This window comes from Rhyacophila brunnea, unplaced genomic scaffold, assembly GCF_057557595.1.
Source record: "Rhyacophila brunnea isolate RB1 unplaced genomic scaffold, BYU_Rbru_1.0 scaffold_6, whole genome shotgun sequence".
In the NCBI taxonomy this organism is placed as follows: domain Eukaryota; kingdom Metazoa; phylum Arthropoda; class Insecta; order Trichoptera; family Rhyacophilidae; genus Rhyacophila; species Rhyacophila brunnea.
Window position 1 is genome coordinate 6388015 of NW_028233276.1, and position 17868 is coordinate 6405882.

The window sequence follows — 17868 nt, forward strand, 5'->3', positions numbered from 1 at the left end:
ATATTGTGTTGTGAAATATTTTTTACTTCAAACGATGACATAATTAAATAATGAATTCTAGTTTGTAGATTATTTGTTTATTATTTTCTACGTAAGTATTGTATTTTTGGAGTATTTTTTATTACTACGTGGATACAATAATTATTATCGGTAATGTATTATTTTTCAGGTTATGTCGGAAAATTTTTACGTTATCGACTGGTTAAAATGAAAAAAAATAGTCAACTGCATTATTATTATTAATATTAATGACTTAAATTACATAAAATAAAATCCCTACCTATTTATTTCGAAACTATTCTTGACATCTACGTACTTACCTACTGATGTAAATCTAATTTTCTATGGCTGGTTGCTTTGGCGAAGAGTGGAGGTAGGTAGTTGTGGAGATTTCAGATATGACAAAAATAGTGCACACTTTGTCAGTCATTCGTCACTTATATGTTTTCATTAAACTGAGAATACGAATTAACACTAACGATGTTGGTTCGTATTATGGTTTGGTTTAGGCAGGGCTTAATTAAAATTTAAAAACTAATCATCACAGTCAATAAAAACAAATAAGTATGGTATCAGACGCGCACACATAGGTGGGGGGTGGGGGTTGGTTTCGGACCCCCCCCAGAAACGAAAAAATATAAACATTTAGGTAGAATATCAGGTACTTCTTGTCAGGATCTCATGACTGAAGATCGTTACCAGGATGGTTTGATATCGATCAGCCTTCACAAAGGGCTCCTATGGCCACTAGAAAACCAGTGGCACTCATAAATTGGTGGAACCATCTGGAGCATTAATATTTCGCTGCGGCATGTTTAAGACAAGACAGCGCGGACGACACAAACGGACACTAATAATCCATATATTTAATATGACCATTGAACCACGCATTCGATAACCACTTGTTAGCTCGCAATAAATCGTAGGTGAAGATTGTTAATTATATCTGCAGGCCAGGTGTTTATCATAAAACTCAAAGTTCGGAGTGTCAAATCATTAAACTATACTATGGATATTTTTTTCAAAATGGACCCCCCAAACTATTTTTATGTGTGCGCGCCTTAATATGACTTACAAAGTGTGCACGATCTTTACAGCATACTTCCACCCTTCGCCACTGACAATGCTGCCAATGAAACAAGCGGGTCTCTGCGTGGTACAATGAGTTTTTGGATTGGTAGGTACATCAAATATCAGCATCCTAATTCGGGATTATTAACTTCAGCGCATCTATTCTATACACAAGACTGCTATCGGCGGCTATCGAGGGTAGTTTTTCATATGTTTGTATCGAAGTATTATAATGTTTACAATAAGTTAGTTGTAATTGTTACAATAAGTGCTATTGTCTTAACGGCACCTCTCTTGGCAGTGCTAACTTTTAGAGCGGGATATACAGTTTTGACTGTTTAGACGGCTAACGTATTGTAACAATTATAAAACCTCAATAGAAAAATACGATAAACTACCCTCGAAAACCGCCGATAGCAGTCTTGTGTATAGAATAGATGCGCAGGAGTCTGTAGGTACGTGACGTTAACTTTTTGTCGTGGCCAAATAATTATATACTTACTAAGGTAAGGACATACTTATACGAAAATTATATGTTGGTCACTCATTATAATGTTACCAGACTTGTACATCGTACCTACATTATCTATCAGTGCTCGAAGTAGGAATTTTCTGAACCTCAATAAGTCAATACTTTATATTTTTACGAAAATATGAAAGCGTATTTTTTTTGATATTTTACAATGTTTTTATTAGCTCGTATTCTTGTTTGTCCCGTGGTTGTTTGTCCAGTACAAATCTTGCAATCAATTTTTAACTAACTTCCCGACTAGCTAGACATTTGAAACTTTTAGAAAATATCAGAACACGATGCCAATGCATTCTTTTAATACTTTTAGCCATCTTTAAGCAGAATTGAATTCATTTTCAGTTAATTCTGTTTTGTATGGAAAGTTATTTCAGAAAAATCCGTAAAATGCAAAAGACTATTATTGGTTGCTAAGGGTGTGGTCCTAGCAACTAAATTATGGAAATCAAAATGAAATGTCAAAATGACATTTCAGTATTCTATATTAAATTTGTTTGTTTGCTTGTTTTTTATTTACTTCTAAACAAGTACCTACAAGTTTGAGCATATTGAGCATAATAATTCAACAGGAATTTTAAAAACGTTGTATGTAAAAAGTTATTTTTATCTTGTAATTATTTTGTTATAAATATATACGGACAAAATGTAATAAATCTACGCTCAAAAATTGTATTATTTATAATCTTTTCATAGTAAATCTGCCGCCTATAAACATTGCATAACATAAACTACCCCCACGGTCACTGACGTGTAGTATATTATAATTAATACTCTCATATTAACGATAATTTAAAAAACATTTTAGTAATAAACTAGTTACACAAAATATCCACACACCCTGAATATGTCGGAAGTCAAAACTCGATTTACTAAAACCGATTCATACGAAATGAAACAGTACAAAATTCTCTCCATTATAAAAAATAATATTAAGGTACATTCCTATATTATTTATACCGTAATAGTTTGAGCATCTGGCTAACATCCATTTCTCGTAAAAAATCTGTTAAAAAAACCTCCACGAGGCCCCTATGAATATTATCTTCTTAAAATCGAACACGGTTAAAAATAAATGTGTAAAATCGATTTTTTTAACTTGCGTATATTATTATGTTCTGGGTTTGAGGTTAGGTTTATCGTCAGCGCTTCAATTTTAAAATAATATTCACCTACTCTTGTCGTTTTACCGTTTTAAATATATTTTTTAACAATTAATTTACATACAGAGCAACCTGAACTCTATTGTATCATTAATGCGTCAATTACATTGAGCTACTTTACGAGCTGTTTGTTGCCGAATTTACAATCTGCCTGTAAAGTCGCCCAGTGTCATCATTGAACAAGTTAACAAGCATATTATTGTAAACAATCTACCAAGAAAAGTTGACAGCCGGTCAACTTTACACGCTATACGCCGGCGTGTGGGCCTACTGCGTCTGCGCAGTAGAGCGTAGTAGCGACCTCCGGGTAAAAAACGAACTACGTTCTGTCAAAATAGACTCTAGCTTTTACACGTTTATATTATTAGTTGGGTATTTCTATACTTGCGAAGTAAATACCTACAGAAAATCGAACCACATTTTTTTTTATAACCATAGAACAGATTAATAAGATAGAAATGTGGAAGCCAGCCGCCATTGACCAAAGCTATCAAGCCGACTTCGGTTTATGACGGTCAGGGCATAGAACGCAAAAGCAAGAAACAAAAAGCGCACCGTGTGGGCTCAATATTACGAATGCGCGTTTCGTTTACGTGACAAACTTTAACAGGTATTATGACACAGACGTAGGTACCTAACTATTTAAAATGACAAAATCTTTAACACACTTATCTCATGTTTCTCCACACTAAGATTTAAAGCTATTTACAGGTTCACCCGAAAGGCAACCCACTTACCACATTACATGTCAAATATAATTTATAGATTATTATAATGAGTATATTTCTTTTGGTGGAATTGTTTTGTATCAAATGATAATTAGTGTATCTGAGTCACTAAAGCCGGGTCGCACATCTAAACTTGTCTCGACTGTAACAGGTCGAATATGTCGATGTGATTTCGTTATATTGTAGTCACAAAACACACGTATCTTAATGCACCTCAGCACACACAACTCAAATGCGACATTTTAGTTTGAAAAAAAAAGGTGGTGTCACAAGCACAAATTTCACTCGACATGGGCGCAGGTATTATAGTTCCAATATGTGGCATCGCCATACGTGCTGAAGTTGCTTTTGTACTTATTCGTTTCATATACGCGTGACGTCATTTTCTCACCATGTCTTCGCTTCTCGAGAGTTGCAACGTTGCGCCCGTTTTTGATTTATGACCATATCCCAGTCGAGACGATTTTCATTGTGCGACCAGGCTAATGTTTCGACAGGCGACATGGAATATTTACCTACTTAGGATCATGGACGTATTTAATGGAAGGGTAAATGCGTAAATGAGTGACACTTGACCCCGTCCCTTCCCACCGCCATAAAAATCAATAATAAATTATTACAGACATTTTTTCGGAATGGACAACTCCCCCATACCATGTTCTTATGTGCGCGCCTTGTCCCACCGTAGTGCACTTGGGACGTGTAGTTACGCCACTGCGTTTTGCACATAGATAACAATATAACTGTACCTACCAGTTTCAAAATAGCCCACATAAATAACGAGTTTCATCGTATCTACTAGCATTAAATTTGCAAAAAAAAAACACTTAATGCCGATTAAAACGGTCGAATCGCATGACGTCATAGGTGATGGAAGAAACTCCAAATTTAAATGTATGCTATTCAATAAAATAATAAAAAAATGAGAATTAATGAGGAGAAATACTTATATTAAGTATGTAGGTATTATTATTAATGTATCTATTTCACTAAAACCCTATTGGTCATCTCCAGCATCCGCCTCCATCCAGTTCTTTCAAAACCCGCGTCCATCCGTCTTATACGAGGTCGACCAGCTCGTCGTTTGTCACCTTACTTTGCCGATACTTCAAGTTCGGGGTTCAAATCAAGGATTAAGATTCGGTTCCATTTCTAGCTTAGGTTATTTTCTACCACTTAAGCAATTCGCGAAATCCATTGGGTTCTTACTCAAATATGCCAAGACCGACTATATTCAGGCTGTGGCACTGAATTGCGAATTATGATGGTAGTGCTGGCTATTGATTATTTTCAATATTCAATTGTTTGCAATAAATGAAGATTTTCGACTGCATATTTCGTTTAAATTATTGCCATTTCTTTCAAAATGCAACAGTCATCATTTTTTACAAACAGTTTACCATATTGCATTTGAAGTATGTGCAATAACTAGCACTGTGATCGAAGTTTATAGTTTCGTGTCACGGCCTAACTATAGTAGGCGTTACTAACATACATAGAAAAAAAAACTACATGTAAATGTTCGAACCAGAAATCCACCGCTTTGGAGATAGACAACGTTATGGTACGACCAATCCTTGCAGAATACCGTTTCAAGAGTCACACAAGTAGATAATAAAGATACTTACTCAAAAAAAAATAGCTAACATTTCTCAATTTATTTAATACGTTTAGGTTGGTAGTGGTTGAAAACAGGGGTACATTTTTGAAACCTCAACCTGCTCCTCGCACCTCACTTTTCAACGCGAGGTTCAAAAATCCTGCCCCAATGCGCCGCAGTAATTCTGTAACTGCGATTAGAATGTCCTCCCATTTCCGAAAGAGTTTAGAGCGGCGCAGGTTAGGCTGCTTAATTAAGCCACGGGGTCGGGCGATTTAATAAAAGGCCCGGGTTCCTCTCCCATAGGGGTCGTGCCGTGAAAGTAATGTTCGCTCTTCCTAGACATGTTTAATTTCACTGCCTACACCAGCGACCGTGAACCTTTTCCGAGTGGGCATTTACTACATTTACTGAAGACTTATAAATCTCTGATGTGACTAACGCATTTAGGTATATACCATCATAAATGTATGTATGTACGGAATGACTAATCACCGTGTCCAGTGTCTACTTATGGTAAAATGCAAAAACGCCGTTAAGTTAGCCTAATTATTGCGATTATGTGCCCTATGTTATAACTTGTGACATAAAGTCACCCGACGACATGACGTAATTGTGACGTACACGCATCGAGGCGAGCCGCCCATGCACACGGCTCACCATAGATATTATTATGCTGAAACACCTATTTGTATATGGGGACAATGAATAACGCCAGTATTAGAGTAGCGTTAATTTCTCGAATGCTATTGACTCACTCCGGTAGTACGTCACAATTTTGTCATATGACGTCATGTCGACCGGGCGACTTCAACTCGCAAGTTACAACATAAGGCCCCATGTCGCTTATATTTTGCCACATGTTGCTGATTTCGTCACATTGTTAATGACTACAAATTTGACATTAGTTTTACGGTCATATATTGGTGAATTGCTGGAAATCAGCGAACATTGCAGCATTTTGGACCCATATGTTTCAAAGCACAAACATATTGGCCTATTAATATATACCCAGTAACTTATTAAATATAATGTAGGTGGTTACTCTTTTCATAGTGGACTGTAATTTGTAAGAACTAAAAGAATTAAGAGATTGATTGTGATAGTGGATGTGGATAATGGGGGGGTGTTACGTTAGGATGCCAGGCACTAACCTTTTATGATGTTTACTTCGTGGTCTGGTTGCACTAGCACTTGCGAGGTATTGTTTGTTGGATTACCCTGCGCGCGGCACTTTGCGATACACTTTTGATGAATGACAAGAGCCGGTATCACGGCTTGCCAGGTATTCAGAAGTATCGCTTGGACGACGGTCACACTATATCAAGTCGACCCGGCCGTGGTCCACGAATAGCTTCTGAATCTGTCTGTATAATCGAATTAATCAGTTAACGACGGCTTAGCTTTAACAAGCCTAGGCGCGTCCGCTGTCTTGAGGTAGCTGAGTGTATATTCCTTATTTAATCACGGTCGAATGACGACCCGTAACTTCTGGTCACCCTGGCCTGACTTGCGATAATATCTGGGGATTTGAGGTAGGTTGGAAAAAGCGAATGAAGGCCACCATAAATGGGCCCAACCAGTAAATATGGATTTCTTTTAAATTATTGGGTTTTCACAAGATGGCTACCAAATGTAATAAAAACACAACAATGGAAGGATTGGATTTCAAGTAGGTACGTAGATACGCAAACCCTCATACAATGTCAACTCTCGAAACTTCCACTCACCAGCTTGACAGTGCCAAGTAACAAAAATCCCTTGGAGTGTGTATTACATCATTATGTACTAATTAAGTCTCTAGTAGACGTATAAATTTAAATAATGTATGTATCATACTTCGACCCAGTGTTGCCATGTCTACTGAAATTTTTGTCAGGAAAAGAAGTAATTATGATATTTGTGATGAATAAAAGTCACTTTTTACATGATTTTTTAAAAGACACTTGTGAGATTATGTCAATATGCACGCTCTCACCAAACACAATCGTTGAATTTCATACATTTTGTCAATCTACTGATATTTTGAAGAAAAAATCAAAAAATCTACTGAATTATGAAAATTTTAGTTGGCAACACTGCTTCGACCGTCGTCCTGCAAAATTTACGGAAGATTTTCAGGCTATGAAGTATGTAACAGTCTTCACAAGTTTGCGTGAAAGATGGTTCAGATATTATGTAAGTCGGAGTAGAGGAACTGTAACGTAACGAATACTCTTATAACCCTCATCGTTAGTAGGCCAGATTCCAAATGGAGTGTACTTATATTTTTTATTAAATACCAACAATTGGACACCAGAGATTAAAATTAAATACGTTTTCGACCATTAAACTTAATGTGGGTCCAAAAATCCCGCAGTCGGGGGTTTGCTACAGTTCCTTTCCGTGGTCACCATGCTCTTGGTGAGTGCAAATTTAATTTGGCGAATATCTTAATTATTATAGTGATTTTTCGAAAGTTGGTGCAACTTGTCGTTTTTTAAAATTTAATTTATGTATGGTCCCAATATTGAAGCTTGATTTGATTTGAATAAAAAGGATTTCAAGTTATACACATTTATATTTTTTTTATAAAAATCGATGTTTTTTAAAATAGATATAAAAATTATTAAAACAGGCTTAAACTTACTTTAAACTAAATTTTAATAATAAATATGATCATAAAATATATATAATAATAAGATGCGGTCCGATTCAACAAATTCATATTTTATTACATTTTTTACAATTGTAAGTTTGACTTAAAATAAAAAAATATTTTTCTTTTTAATGTTTTCAGATACATATTTATTAATTAATACAGTTGAAATTGTAAATTATCAAAAAAAATCTCAAATTGCAAGCTTCGTATTTTTCCGCTAGGTGCCTCTTTAAAAACGGCTCAGTAAAGGCTTCACCTTAAGCGCATATAGGTACCTACAGTGGTTATGTACAATAAAACCTTTACTTACCTATGACCTGTCGAATCATTTTGTATTCGCGTGCGACGGGTTGTCTCTCACTTGACCTACATCTCCAAATTAAAAGATATATTTTACTCTGTCTGAGGAGAAAATAATTTAGAGTTTTTCGACGTAAGAAAGCAGTAAGTAAACTAAACCTAATTTTAACAGAAAATGAAAATCAAATTAATAATACGCATGCCAAAATGGTAATTTACCATTCATAATTAAACTACAAAACAAAAAAAAAACACTGTTTTGTTTCTGAATGAAAGTAATTACGAGTAGGTAAGTAGTTTGGTACTTATTCTGGTGTGTAATTAAAATTTATGTAGTGTACAGACATTACATAAAAATTATTTTAATATGTAAAATAATAAAACACTGACTGGCGTCTTTTATTTGCATTGCAAAAAGGTAAGTTTTATATTGATTGATTGCATAGGCTTTATAAAATCTATGCAGGTATACCTAGGGATTGCAATACCGAAGGAATATATCGATACCGGTATTTTAGTATTTCTTATTGAATACCGGTATTCGTGAAAACATAATATGAAAGACAAAAATACGTAAGTACCTATCAATAAATATAACTATTAAAATCTATTTAAAATACTATTTTAAAGCAACGTAAAGTTCCTATCTATATGTATTATGTTGACCTTATAATACTATGAACTACGTAGGTATACACCTACGTAGTTCATAGTATTTTAGAACTGATAATTTGTACAATATAATATGTTGATGATGTGGGAGAGATCAGAATTATTATTTGATGAATGTTCCTAGATTACACAATTTCTATAAATACTGAGCAATGTCTATTTGTAATCTTCATTCTTCCCAAATAGAGAGTATTATCCCCTAAATAGAGAGGGAGTATTGAAGGAATGGATATCAACCGCATTCATTAAAATATACCTCCTGAATGCAGGTAGCATCGTCTGGATTGTAAATGAAATGACATACTTAATATTACATTATTTTGTGAAATCGAATTTTAGTATTTACTTTAAAATTTATCATATTTACTGACAAACCTCCTTTTGCCCTCCCAACGAATAAGGTGCACTTAAAGCGGTTGACATTTCCCCTAAAATTAGGCGGGTAACCACAGAACAGATTTGATAGAAATTTGAAAGTCAATTGCTATGGACCAATGTTTTGAAGTGAGACAATCATTATTATTTTGTGACTGTTCGGTCATAAACCCAAGTAACTCAAAGCGCGCTGTCTTCAAATATCGAACATGCGTTTCATGTGCATGACAAATTTTAATGACGTAGCTCTTGAAAATAACATATTCTTTAACACGTTTAAGTTTATCCCACATTTCTTCACACTTCAGATCCATAGTCTGCTATACCACACCCAGTAGACTCAGCCAGTGCTCACTAATTTAGTGTTCCCTGCGTGCAACTAATTTGTTATTGATGTTACTATAGTAAGTATAGCTTGACGCAAGAGTTCTCCTCAAGTTGCGATTTGCACACAACAGATAATAAATAGAATTCCGGTAGGCTATATACCAATACAGTCAGTTTACAGGTTTTGAATGTGTGAGTGTCCTACGAAAATGAACCACGCATTATAGACGTGCAATAGTGTGTGTAATACACCAATATTAAATGAGCGTCAATGTATAAACCGAGAGCAGTTGTCAGTATTCGACGTATGACGTATTCTTGACACGTGTTTAAATGTATCCCGTATTCTTCCTTACCCGAAATTGGTTGCTTGTTTCTCCTTACCCGTTATGTATTTCAGTTCCCATTATTTCTGAGTTCCCTGGTTCAACGTTACAAAAAGCGAGTAATACCTACAACATAAGTCCGTAAACATTCACATAAATATAGAATAGTTTTGGTTCTAGATTCTGAAATATAATAGGTAATTTATTGATAGTGGTACTTACCCCCGTAATAATATTATTTTTAATAAGAATTATGTATGCTTACATAGTGAGTGAGCACGCAGTCAAAATATTATTTTAAGCCGACGTTCATATATTTTGGTTCGTCGATTTAATACGAAAAAGTGGCTTTTCAAAGTCAAAAGGTGTGAATTTGTAGATAATTCTAGAAGCGTTCAACCGCAAACGATAAAAACTGCTTTTACTTATATATTTTAACCCAAAAACCATAAATCCATTTTATTCTATACCCACCACACTTTGATCAAACGATAATTTTTGTTTTAATCGGCACATAAATAGATTCACCTGGAAACAAGTGAATAAGTATTATGAATCTATTTTGCTTTCATATAAACTATGTCATAGCAGTGATGGCGAACCTATGGCACGCGAGATGATTTTGCATGGCGCGGGAATGTTATATTATATTATGTTGAAGAGAAAAAAAATGATAGGTATAATAATTTAAAAAAAAAATAAGTACAAAAAAGTTTAACAAACAAATATATAAATGCCATGCGTATTTTCTTCGGTTTTAATTAATATTTTTACCAATAATATTTACCGATCGATGCGCAAATGGAAACGACGAAATTCATGCAAAATTCATGCTAGGATAATGTCACAAAATTTTTAAAGGGTGTACCTATTTATTCACTTTATCAACAAAATGCTCACTTTTATATTTATCTTGCCGAGTGCGTGAATTCGGCAGTAATTTTTCTGGTTCATGCATTGGGCAAATTAGTTGGTAGCGCTACGGTGGTGTTTTTTGCAACTAAACCAAATGTGTCAAATGCTCATTGATTATATAAAAATATACCAATAAATAACTACAATGACGTTCATATCCATTTACTATGCCCAAAAAAAAACTAGAACTATAATATGATAACGGAAGAATTTTATTAAAAGGTATTTTCGCGATTTGATTCGTGCTTGGGTATCAGGCAATGGTCGATTGTTTGTTTGTGATAGTATGCTTTATTTTGATAGTTGTGTTGACACTTGTTAGCTAACCTCAAAATGGACATTCGGTTGAATTCAGAATTACAACCTAACCTAACCTAATACCTAATAATAATATTATATTATGTCGAATTATAACTAATAAAACCATCCGTATTAAATTTACTTTTCTACTGCCATGTTGACAGTTTAAGAATTCCATACCCTGGCAAATTCACGCACTCGGCATATAATTTACCTAATTCATGAATAAGGTAACGGGCTTGACTATTACATGAATTAGGCAAAATTTTTCTCATTTCATGCAATAGTCAATTTCGCACATTCGGCGTAACATATTATATTATGCTTATTTAATTTTATACTGGAGACTCGCTTTACAGTTATCCTATTATACACTCTGAATCTAAGGATTATAAAGAAACACGTGTATTTCCTATTGGGATTTGAACGTGCAATCCACGGGATACTTTTCGGACACAGACGAGCTTTCCGCTCCACGGTAGGCGTAATAAATCAAACGACTCCCATCGCTTCTTGCTGTCGATATATTTTACTGTCTGATCGTATTTAATTTTCTTTCTATGAATATTGTTAGGGAGTTCTTATTTGAAGTATATCTACCGAGTTTATAGAGAAAAAATAAACAGATTAATCATGGAGTGAGCTTTGCCAAGATTAGTAATACTTTACGTAAGCGATGATAATATGTAATAAATAATGCATAAGTAAAATACCACTTTGCCAAAAATTTTAATATTCAAGTAGGTATCTGCTTATAGAGCTTACCGATTACTATATCGCCTCGAAAGTAATGAGGCGATAGGGGGCGTTGGATGATAGGTGGCGGTATATGGGGGGAGGTGCTTTATGCATGTAAAAGAACACAGCATTTCAATAGTTTTCTCTAGGTTATTGTCATTTATTTATTTTTAAGTGGTCAAACTTATTGCTTGCAGGCAGTGGCGGGTCGTAAGTCTTGAAAGTGGGAGTTCACAATATTTTATGATTCGTCAGAAAACCAATGTGATTATTTTTCAAATAATTTAATTTTTTAGTGTAAGTAGGTAGGTACCTATTCTTTTTTTTATATTTTAGGATTTTATTTTTTATTTAAAAGAATATACTTAACTACATTTAGAATCTGATTAAAAGTTGCAGATTATTGACAAGATAATTAATTAATTATCGGCCCATAACAGGGGACTTTATTGAAATTTAATTTTCATTTTTGATTGATTTTTCATAAACAATTAATCTCACCAGTAATGTCATATAATTGTGAGAAATATATTTTACTGTCGATAATTGAGGTTTTAAAAGATTTACATTCGAAATTATTATCAATAAAGCACAGAGTGAGCGAATCAGCGGCTCCAACTTAACGTTTTTATTGTTCATGTTGAATTTTTGAGTAGGCATTTAGTAGGTATGCAAAATATGCATCTGGAAAAATATTATGGCGTTAAATCCAGCATTTTTCGACATCGTACACAGCTTAAAATTTCTCATAAAAAGGTCGTTTATTTGAAAATTTTGATGGTCTTTTTTCATACTTATATGAACAATCTCAAATTGCTAGGCCTTGTACAGATAGTGCGATTTGACTCACATTCCAGGGACATGTGACCTCATTGAGCCGTCCACGTGTAATTGCCGCGTGTCACTTCTCACGCGCGGTTCAGGTACAGGAGACCACATCGAGCCATCCACATGCACTCGCGACGTATCGCGGGGAAACACGCGTCATCTGGACAAGCTCTAAGAGCATCTTTGCTAACGCTATCGCTGATAAGTCACATACCATGGCCTGTATAGGGCCATGTTCTGTAGTATGGTAGTTTTGTAGTATATTTAATGATTGCATAATTTAACCACGACACAGGTCAACGTAATAATAATACATAATAACAATACAGGGATGAGTGAATGCAACGACGTGCGTACGAACATTCCCGAAGAGATTTAATAAAATACGATCGCAGCAGATTCTGTGGTTTAATACGTGCTAAATGAGTGGTTCCGGTGATTGTTTGGTGTGCTGACGGTGCCAGAGCGTCTCCAAGGAGCACCAGAAGGCGGTGTATCGTCAACGACCAGATGTAGGCGTCGGTGACTGCGAGGGCGGGCCATGCCGGGCCTGGTGGTCTTCAGGAGACGGTGGGCGGTGGGATCTGATGACTTGGTGGTTCCTGGGGCTGTACTCTTCACCCTGCACATCATCTGGTGAGTACCACACTACAATATTATACAAACCGTAGTAAGATAGGTACCTACATCATGATAATATTATGATATAAAGATGTTGAAGGAAAACTTTCTCGTAAGCAGATAATGCTTTAATATTATATTATAAAAGTAACAAAAAGAAGAATACTAAGAATAATAATTAAATTAGCAACAAGTCATTTCGTAATGCATATTTATTTGTAGAAAACTTTGAAATTTCACTCTGAGATTTACTTACCGGAACCAGGAAATAAACGCCAAACTAAGATCTCGAGAGGTTACCCTGAGATACTCACACTATAACTTTGAAGGGGTTCTGACACTTGTTTCGCCACCGGGTAGAGTATACGTTTTATAAATTTGCACTTTTTACTACACTGATACGCCTCTTTGCCTGCTTACCTCGCATAAAATTAGATAAAATTAGGAATATATTGCTTACATCATTTTCATCCTAGAGCCGGGGTGCAAAGTTATGAAGCGTATAGTCGACAGCCGCATACTGGTGTGAAGACGCGGTGTGTAGCGGAGGGAAAAGCAAATTCAACAAACTAGAAAAACTAAATATTAATTTAGAATTATGTATTATATTTTACTTAGACGATTACTTAGATGGTAGGTTGATATTTATAATAATTTTTTTAGTGGATACCTCATCATAGTATTAAACATAACTTACCTCATACATAAAATTGTTTTAAAACTAAATTTTAACTTGAAAAAAAATGAAATTTTATTTAAAATAAAATTGTTGTGATAATCATTTTTTTCTTATCTCTGACAACAAGCTTACGTCGCGGTCGCGGTCGCGTCGTACATACCAAAGTTCAAATATTACTCAACGAGTTTGACTTAACAATATTATGGTTTATGACAGAAATCGGCAAACTTGTTGTAATGAGAGGCGAAAATTGTACTTTGAACATTTAAAAAAGTTTACATGTAAATTGCACGTATGCAGTTCGCTTTTATACATGATCGCCATGACCATTGTACCGCTGACCAATTATTGACACGTTGTTCATGAAGCATTTGACTGTAAGGTTATTTTGCGTTTTTCAAATACAAAATTTATTTCAATAAAGAGCAATACATTCTTACGGCTATACCTCAGCTGAGGCATGGTCTAAAAAGATCGTAACTATGCGACGTGTGCAAAAAATGACGCGTGTCGAACAAAACATAATTTGTCATAAAAATTCAACAAGCGTCCATTTAGTGTTATGTTTATTGTTAAATTAGTAATAATAATAATATATTCATTGACATGTTTTCTTTTTCGAGTACCTACACATGCATAACGTTTTTTAGTCATCTTTACACGATATAAGAATATATTCCTCCGACGCCATCAAAAAACAAATTGACATGCTCATACCTCGGCTGCCGCTCGCCGATTGGCGACGAGTGCGAAATTTCGTCCCACCTATAGTTGAAAAGTATTTGCCGTTTCACTTATGTATGCTCTTAATACCTCGTTTACACGTGCATGGATTTACTGTTGATAGTACGTATTATCGCAGCCACCACAAAATAATGCACGTGTAAACATGTATTATCGTGCATATTGCAAGATTGAATGCATGGATAAAAAAAGTTCAGAAGTTTCTGAATTTTCACGCGACAATTGGACCGTGGAATATCTGCGCCTGCGCAGTAGAACGATAGTGACGAACCTACCGGTAAAAAAATGAACTACACCGCGCAGACTCATTTTGAGGTTAACCGACTTTCACGACCTGTCAAATAGTAGATACCATAAAATGACAACATCACGTCTCGCTTACTCTTGAAGAATGAGATTGGCGAGACAGTCAGTACGTCTACGTGTAAACAGTTATTAGATAATTTACACTATTGGTGCTAGTAAATCCATGCACCTGTACAGGCGCTATATATGACGCGTTGTTCGTGAAGCATTTGACCGAATGATTATTTAGCATTTTTTTTTTCAATACTTAATCTTATATTATGTTCTTATTCGTATCAATTCTTGCAAGTATCAGTAAAAAAAACTAGCGATACCTTTTTGACGGCCCTGCCCAGAGGGTATACGTTGACGAGCTCTGGTTTGTAGTATAAGCCTTATCAACCACTGGATATGATAATAATTTATAATCTCGGCTACTGTTGAATCACTGGTTATATAGCTGTGAATTTTATCATATCATTTAGCTTATAAAGTGTTTTCAAAATAAATACGTTATTTTGTTATCTACACGAGGTTATGTCGGTTGTTTGTTTTTATTATATTGAATTATTAGTTATTATTCATCATGTTTTTAATGATATCAGATAATTAGTGTGATAGGTATATAAAATGTATGCATAAAATTGGTGATTTAGTTTACGAAGAAGGACATGATTAATCCTCATATGATCTAGAACAAACATAAATATGCATATTTTACTAATTATTTAATAAGAAAAATAAAAAAATATTATGTCAGACGTCCTTGAAAACCACAAGTTAATGTAGGTTACCCATCAATTTATAGGTAATAGTGCATGCAAACACCGAGTAAAATAAAACATTTTATGGCAGGTGCACTATACTATTTTTTAAAATAAGGATTTGGACCGGTTACGTTTGTTTTGTCTGTCATCAACCTGCTTCTTGTTTTTCTTCTATCTTCCCAAATGTTGACCATGCTTATTCAACGCCAGTATTTTGATCTGCCGTTTAAAATATATATACCTACTGACACCTCTAGGTTTTGGGTTACGGGTTACCCTAGAATGGATGACAAAAAGTCAACTTGTTGGGGTTTCCTTACAAGGGTTAGGTAATCCTAAATATAGACTTTATGTATTTATTTTAAACTGCAATATTACAACACATATTTAAGACATATTCTTTAAAATTTTATATGTACACACTTCTGAACTTATTTATATATTATATTAATTAGGTACGTATCTTTATAAAATACACGGCAAACAGACGGGATCTGCTTTTAAATTTGGCAAAAAACAGCTCTTGCACAAGGATTAATATTCATTTTAGACATAAGTATAGGTAGTAAGGAAGAATTGTGAAGGATAAAATCCCATATTGATAGATTTTCGCAGTTTTATGATACAACTTGAAAAGTAAACATTTTTTAAGTAGCTAATTTAATTTCATTGAGATTGGCCGAGTTTGGATGTGTTATCAAAAAAAATGTCTCAAATTGCAAGCTTAGTAATTTTCCGCTAGGTGCCTCTGGTAAGTAGTTAGAGGATTTGCCTTTACCTCCTAGCATACAAAACAACGAAAATTATCGATACTATACTATTATACAAATAGTAGGTATAAAAACAAAACATATAGAGTTGAAAACTAAGTGACACTTTTACATCTGAGCAAATATATAATTAATTCTGTCATGTAAATAATTACTTATCTACCTACTTATTCTATTTCTAAAATAAGTATTGAGACAGAAAGTATATTAAATACGTAACGAAGCACGTTCACTATTCCATATTTAGCGTTGTGAGAAAAGTAAATTTAGAATAAGACATGACACTTTTTGTGTGCACAGTATAGTTTCACTTCATATAAGTAGTATATCCTACTTACTTATTTACAGAACATAACAAATTAGTGATATTTATGGCCAGTGCACTGCAGGATAATATGTAGTTATTGTAGTTATATTATGACTTTCAGCATTTTAATAAACTCAGCACTCATCCTGTCTACCGAAACATAATCGTGCATGACCAGAGGGGTCGAAGATGTAGAGAGGCATCTGTAGTTTTCGATCTGGGAACATTTCGGGAGCAATCACCAGATAGTCTGTCTTTATAGGGGCTTCCCACGTGCATAAACTGACTGTCGACAATAAGTACCTACTCACTTTCGCGATAAAACTGCGTAATATGTGACCACTATAGCGCCTATTTTAATATGCATATGTCAAATATGCGAAAACTTCTAACTTGTCGCGAAAGTTCAATGTTTATTATCTAAGACCCCATTACTGACCATGTGAACAGATCTTTAGCTCGGTGCATGAGGATTGGTAAGGTAGAAATGCGAGTCAGTCACCGTAGAAGCCAGATTTGGTTTATTACTTAATGACTGTCTGGTAATAAAATGCAAGAAATGAAAAGCCGCCGGAATATACTCAAATATGACTAATATTGAATGCGCGTTTCGTTTACGTGACACACTTTAATAAACGTTATGATAATATATTAAAAATAACATATTCTTTAACACATATGTAGTTTCTTAACCGGTGGTCCGCGAAGATTTTTGGGTGGGCCGTAAAAATTTTCTGCAGTTCAAAAATAGTTACCTAGAAACCCAACATTTGAAGTGGGGTTGTATTATATTTCGACAATTGTTTCAAAAATAGTGTAAATATAAATATTTTATTATTTTATTCCAATGTTGATGGTCCGTAAAATATTTTTTGATTTTTTTGTGGTCCGCGGATGTAAAAAGGTTAAGAAACATTGCTTTAACACGTGTTAAAGTTCATCGCATATTTCTCCACACTTGAGAATTGTACCTTCTTATAGCCACACTCAGAAGGTAACTCACTCCCCTTATTTTTGTATTACCTGGGCCACAGTTATGCGAATAGCGTTAAATATAGGCATTGTGGAAACCAGGTCGAATTGATTAGCTATTCTCTTTCGCTTTAATTTTACATTGGTTGTGGTTAGCAATGTTAGCATCCTGCGATAAGCAATCACGAATACTTATATGCAGGCCGTTTTCAA

The 17868-nt window shown here is 34.6% G+C and overlaps 1 protein-coding gene across 4 annotated transcripts in view; it reads left to right on the forward strand.

Annotated features, from left to right (window-relative positions):
* The window catches only part of inaE (inactivation no afterpotential E), a 175381-nt gene that overhangs the window by 526 nt on the left and 156987 nt on the right, over positions 1-17868 (forward strand). For 2 of the 4 annotated variants that reach the window (XM_085956831.1, XM_085956830.1), the window contains exon 2: positions 12806-13146. In XM_085956831.1, coding sequence (XP_085812957.1) covers positions 13052-13146 — 95 coding nt within the window. In that variant the 5' untranslated portion in view covers positions 12806-13051. Of the gene's footprint in view, positions 1-12805; positions 13147-17868 lie in introns of those variants that run through there. The other 2 variants (XM_085956828.1, XM_085956829.1) reach the window with 1 other exon arrangement.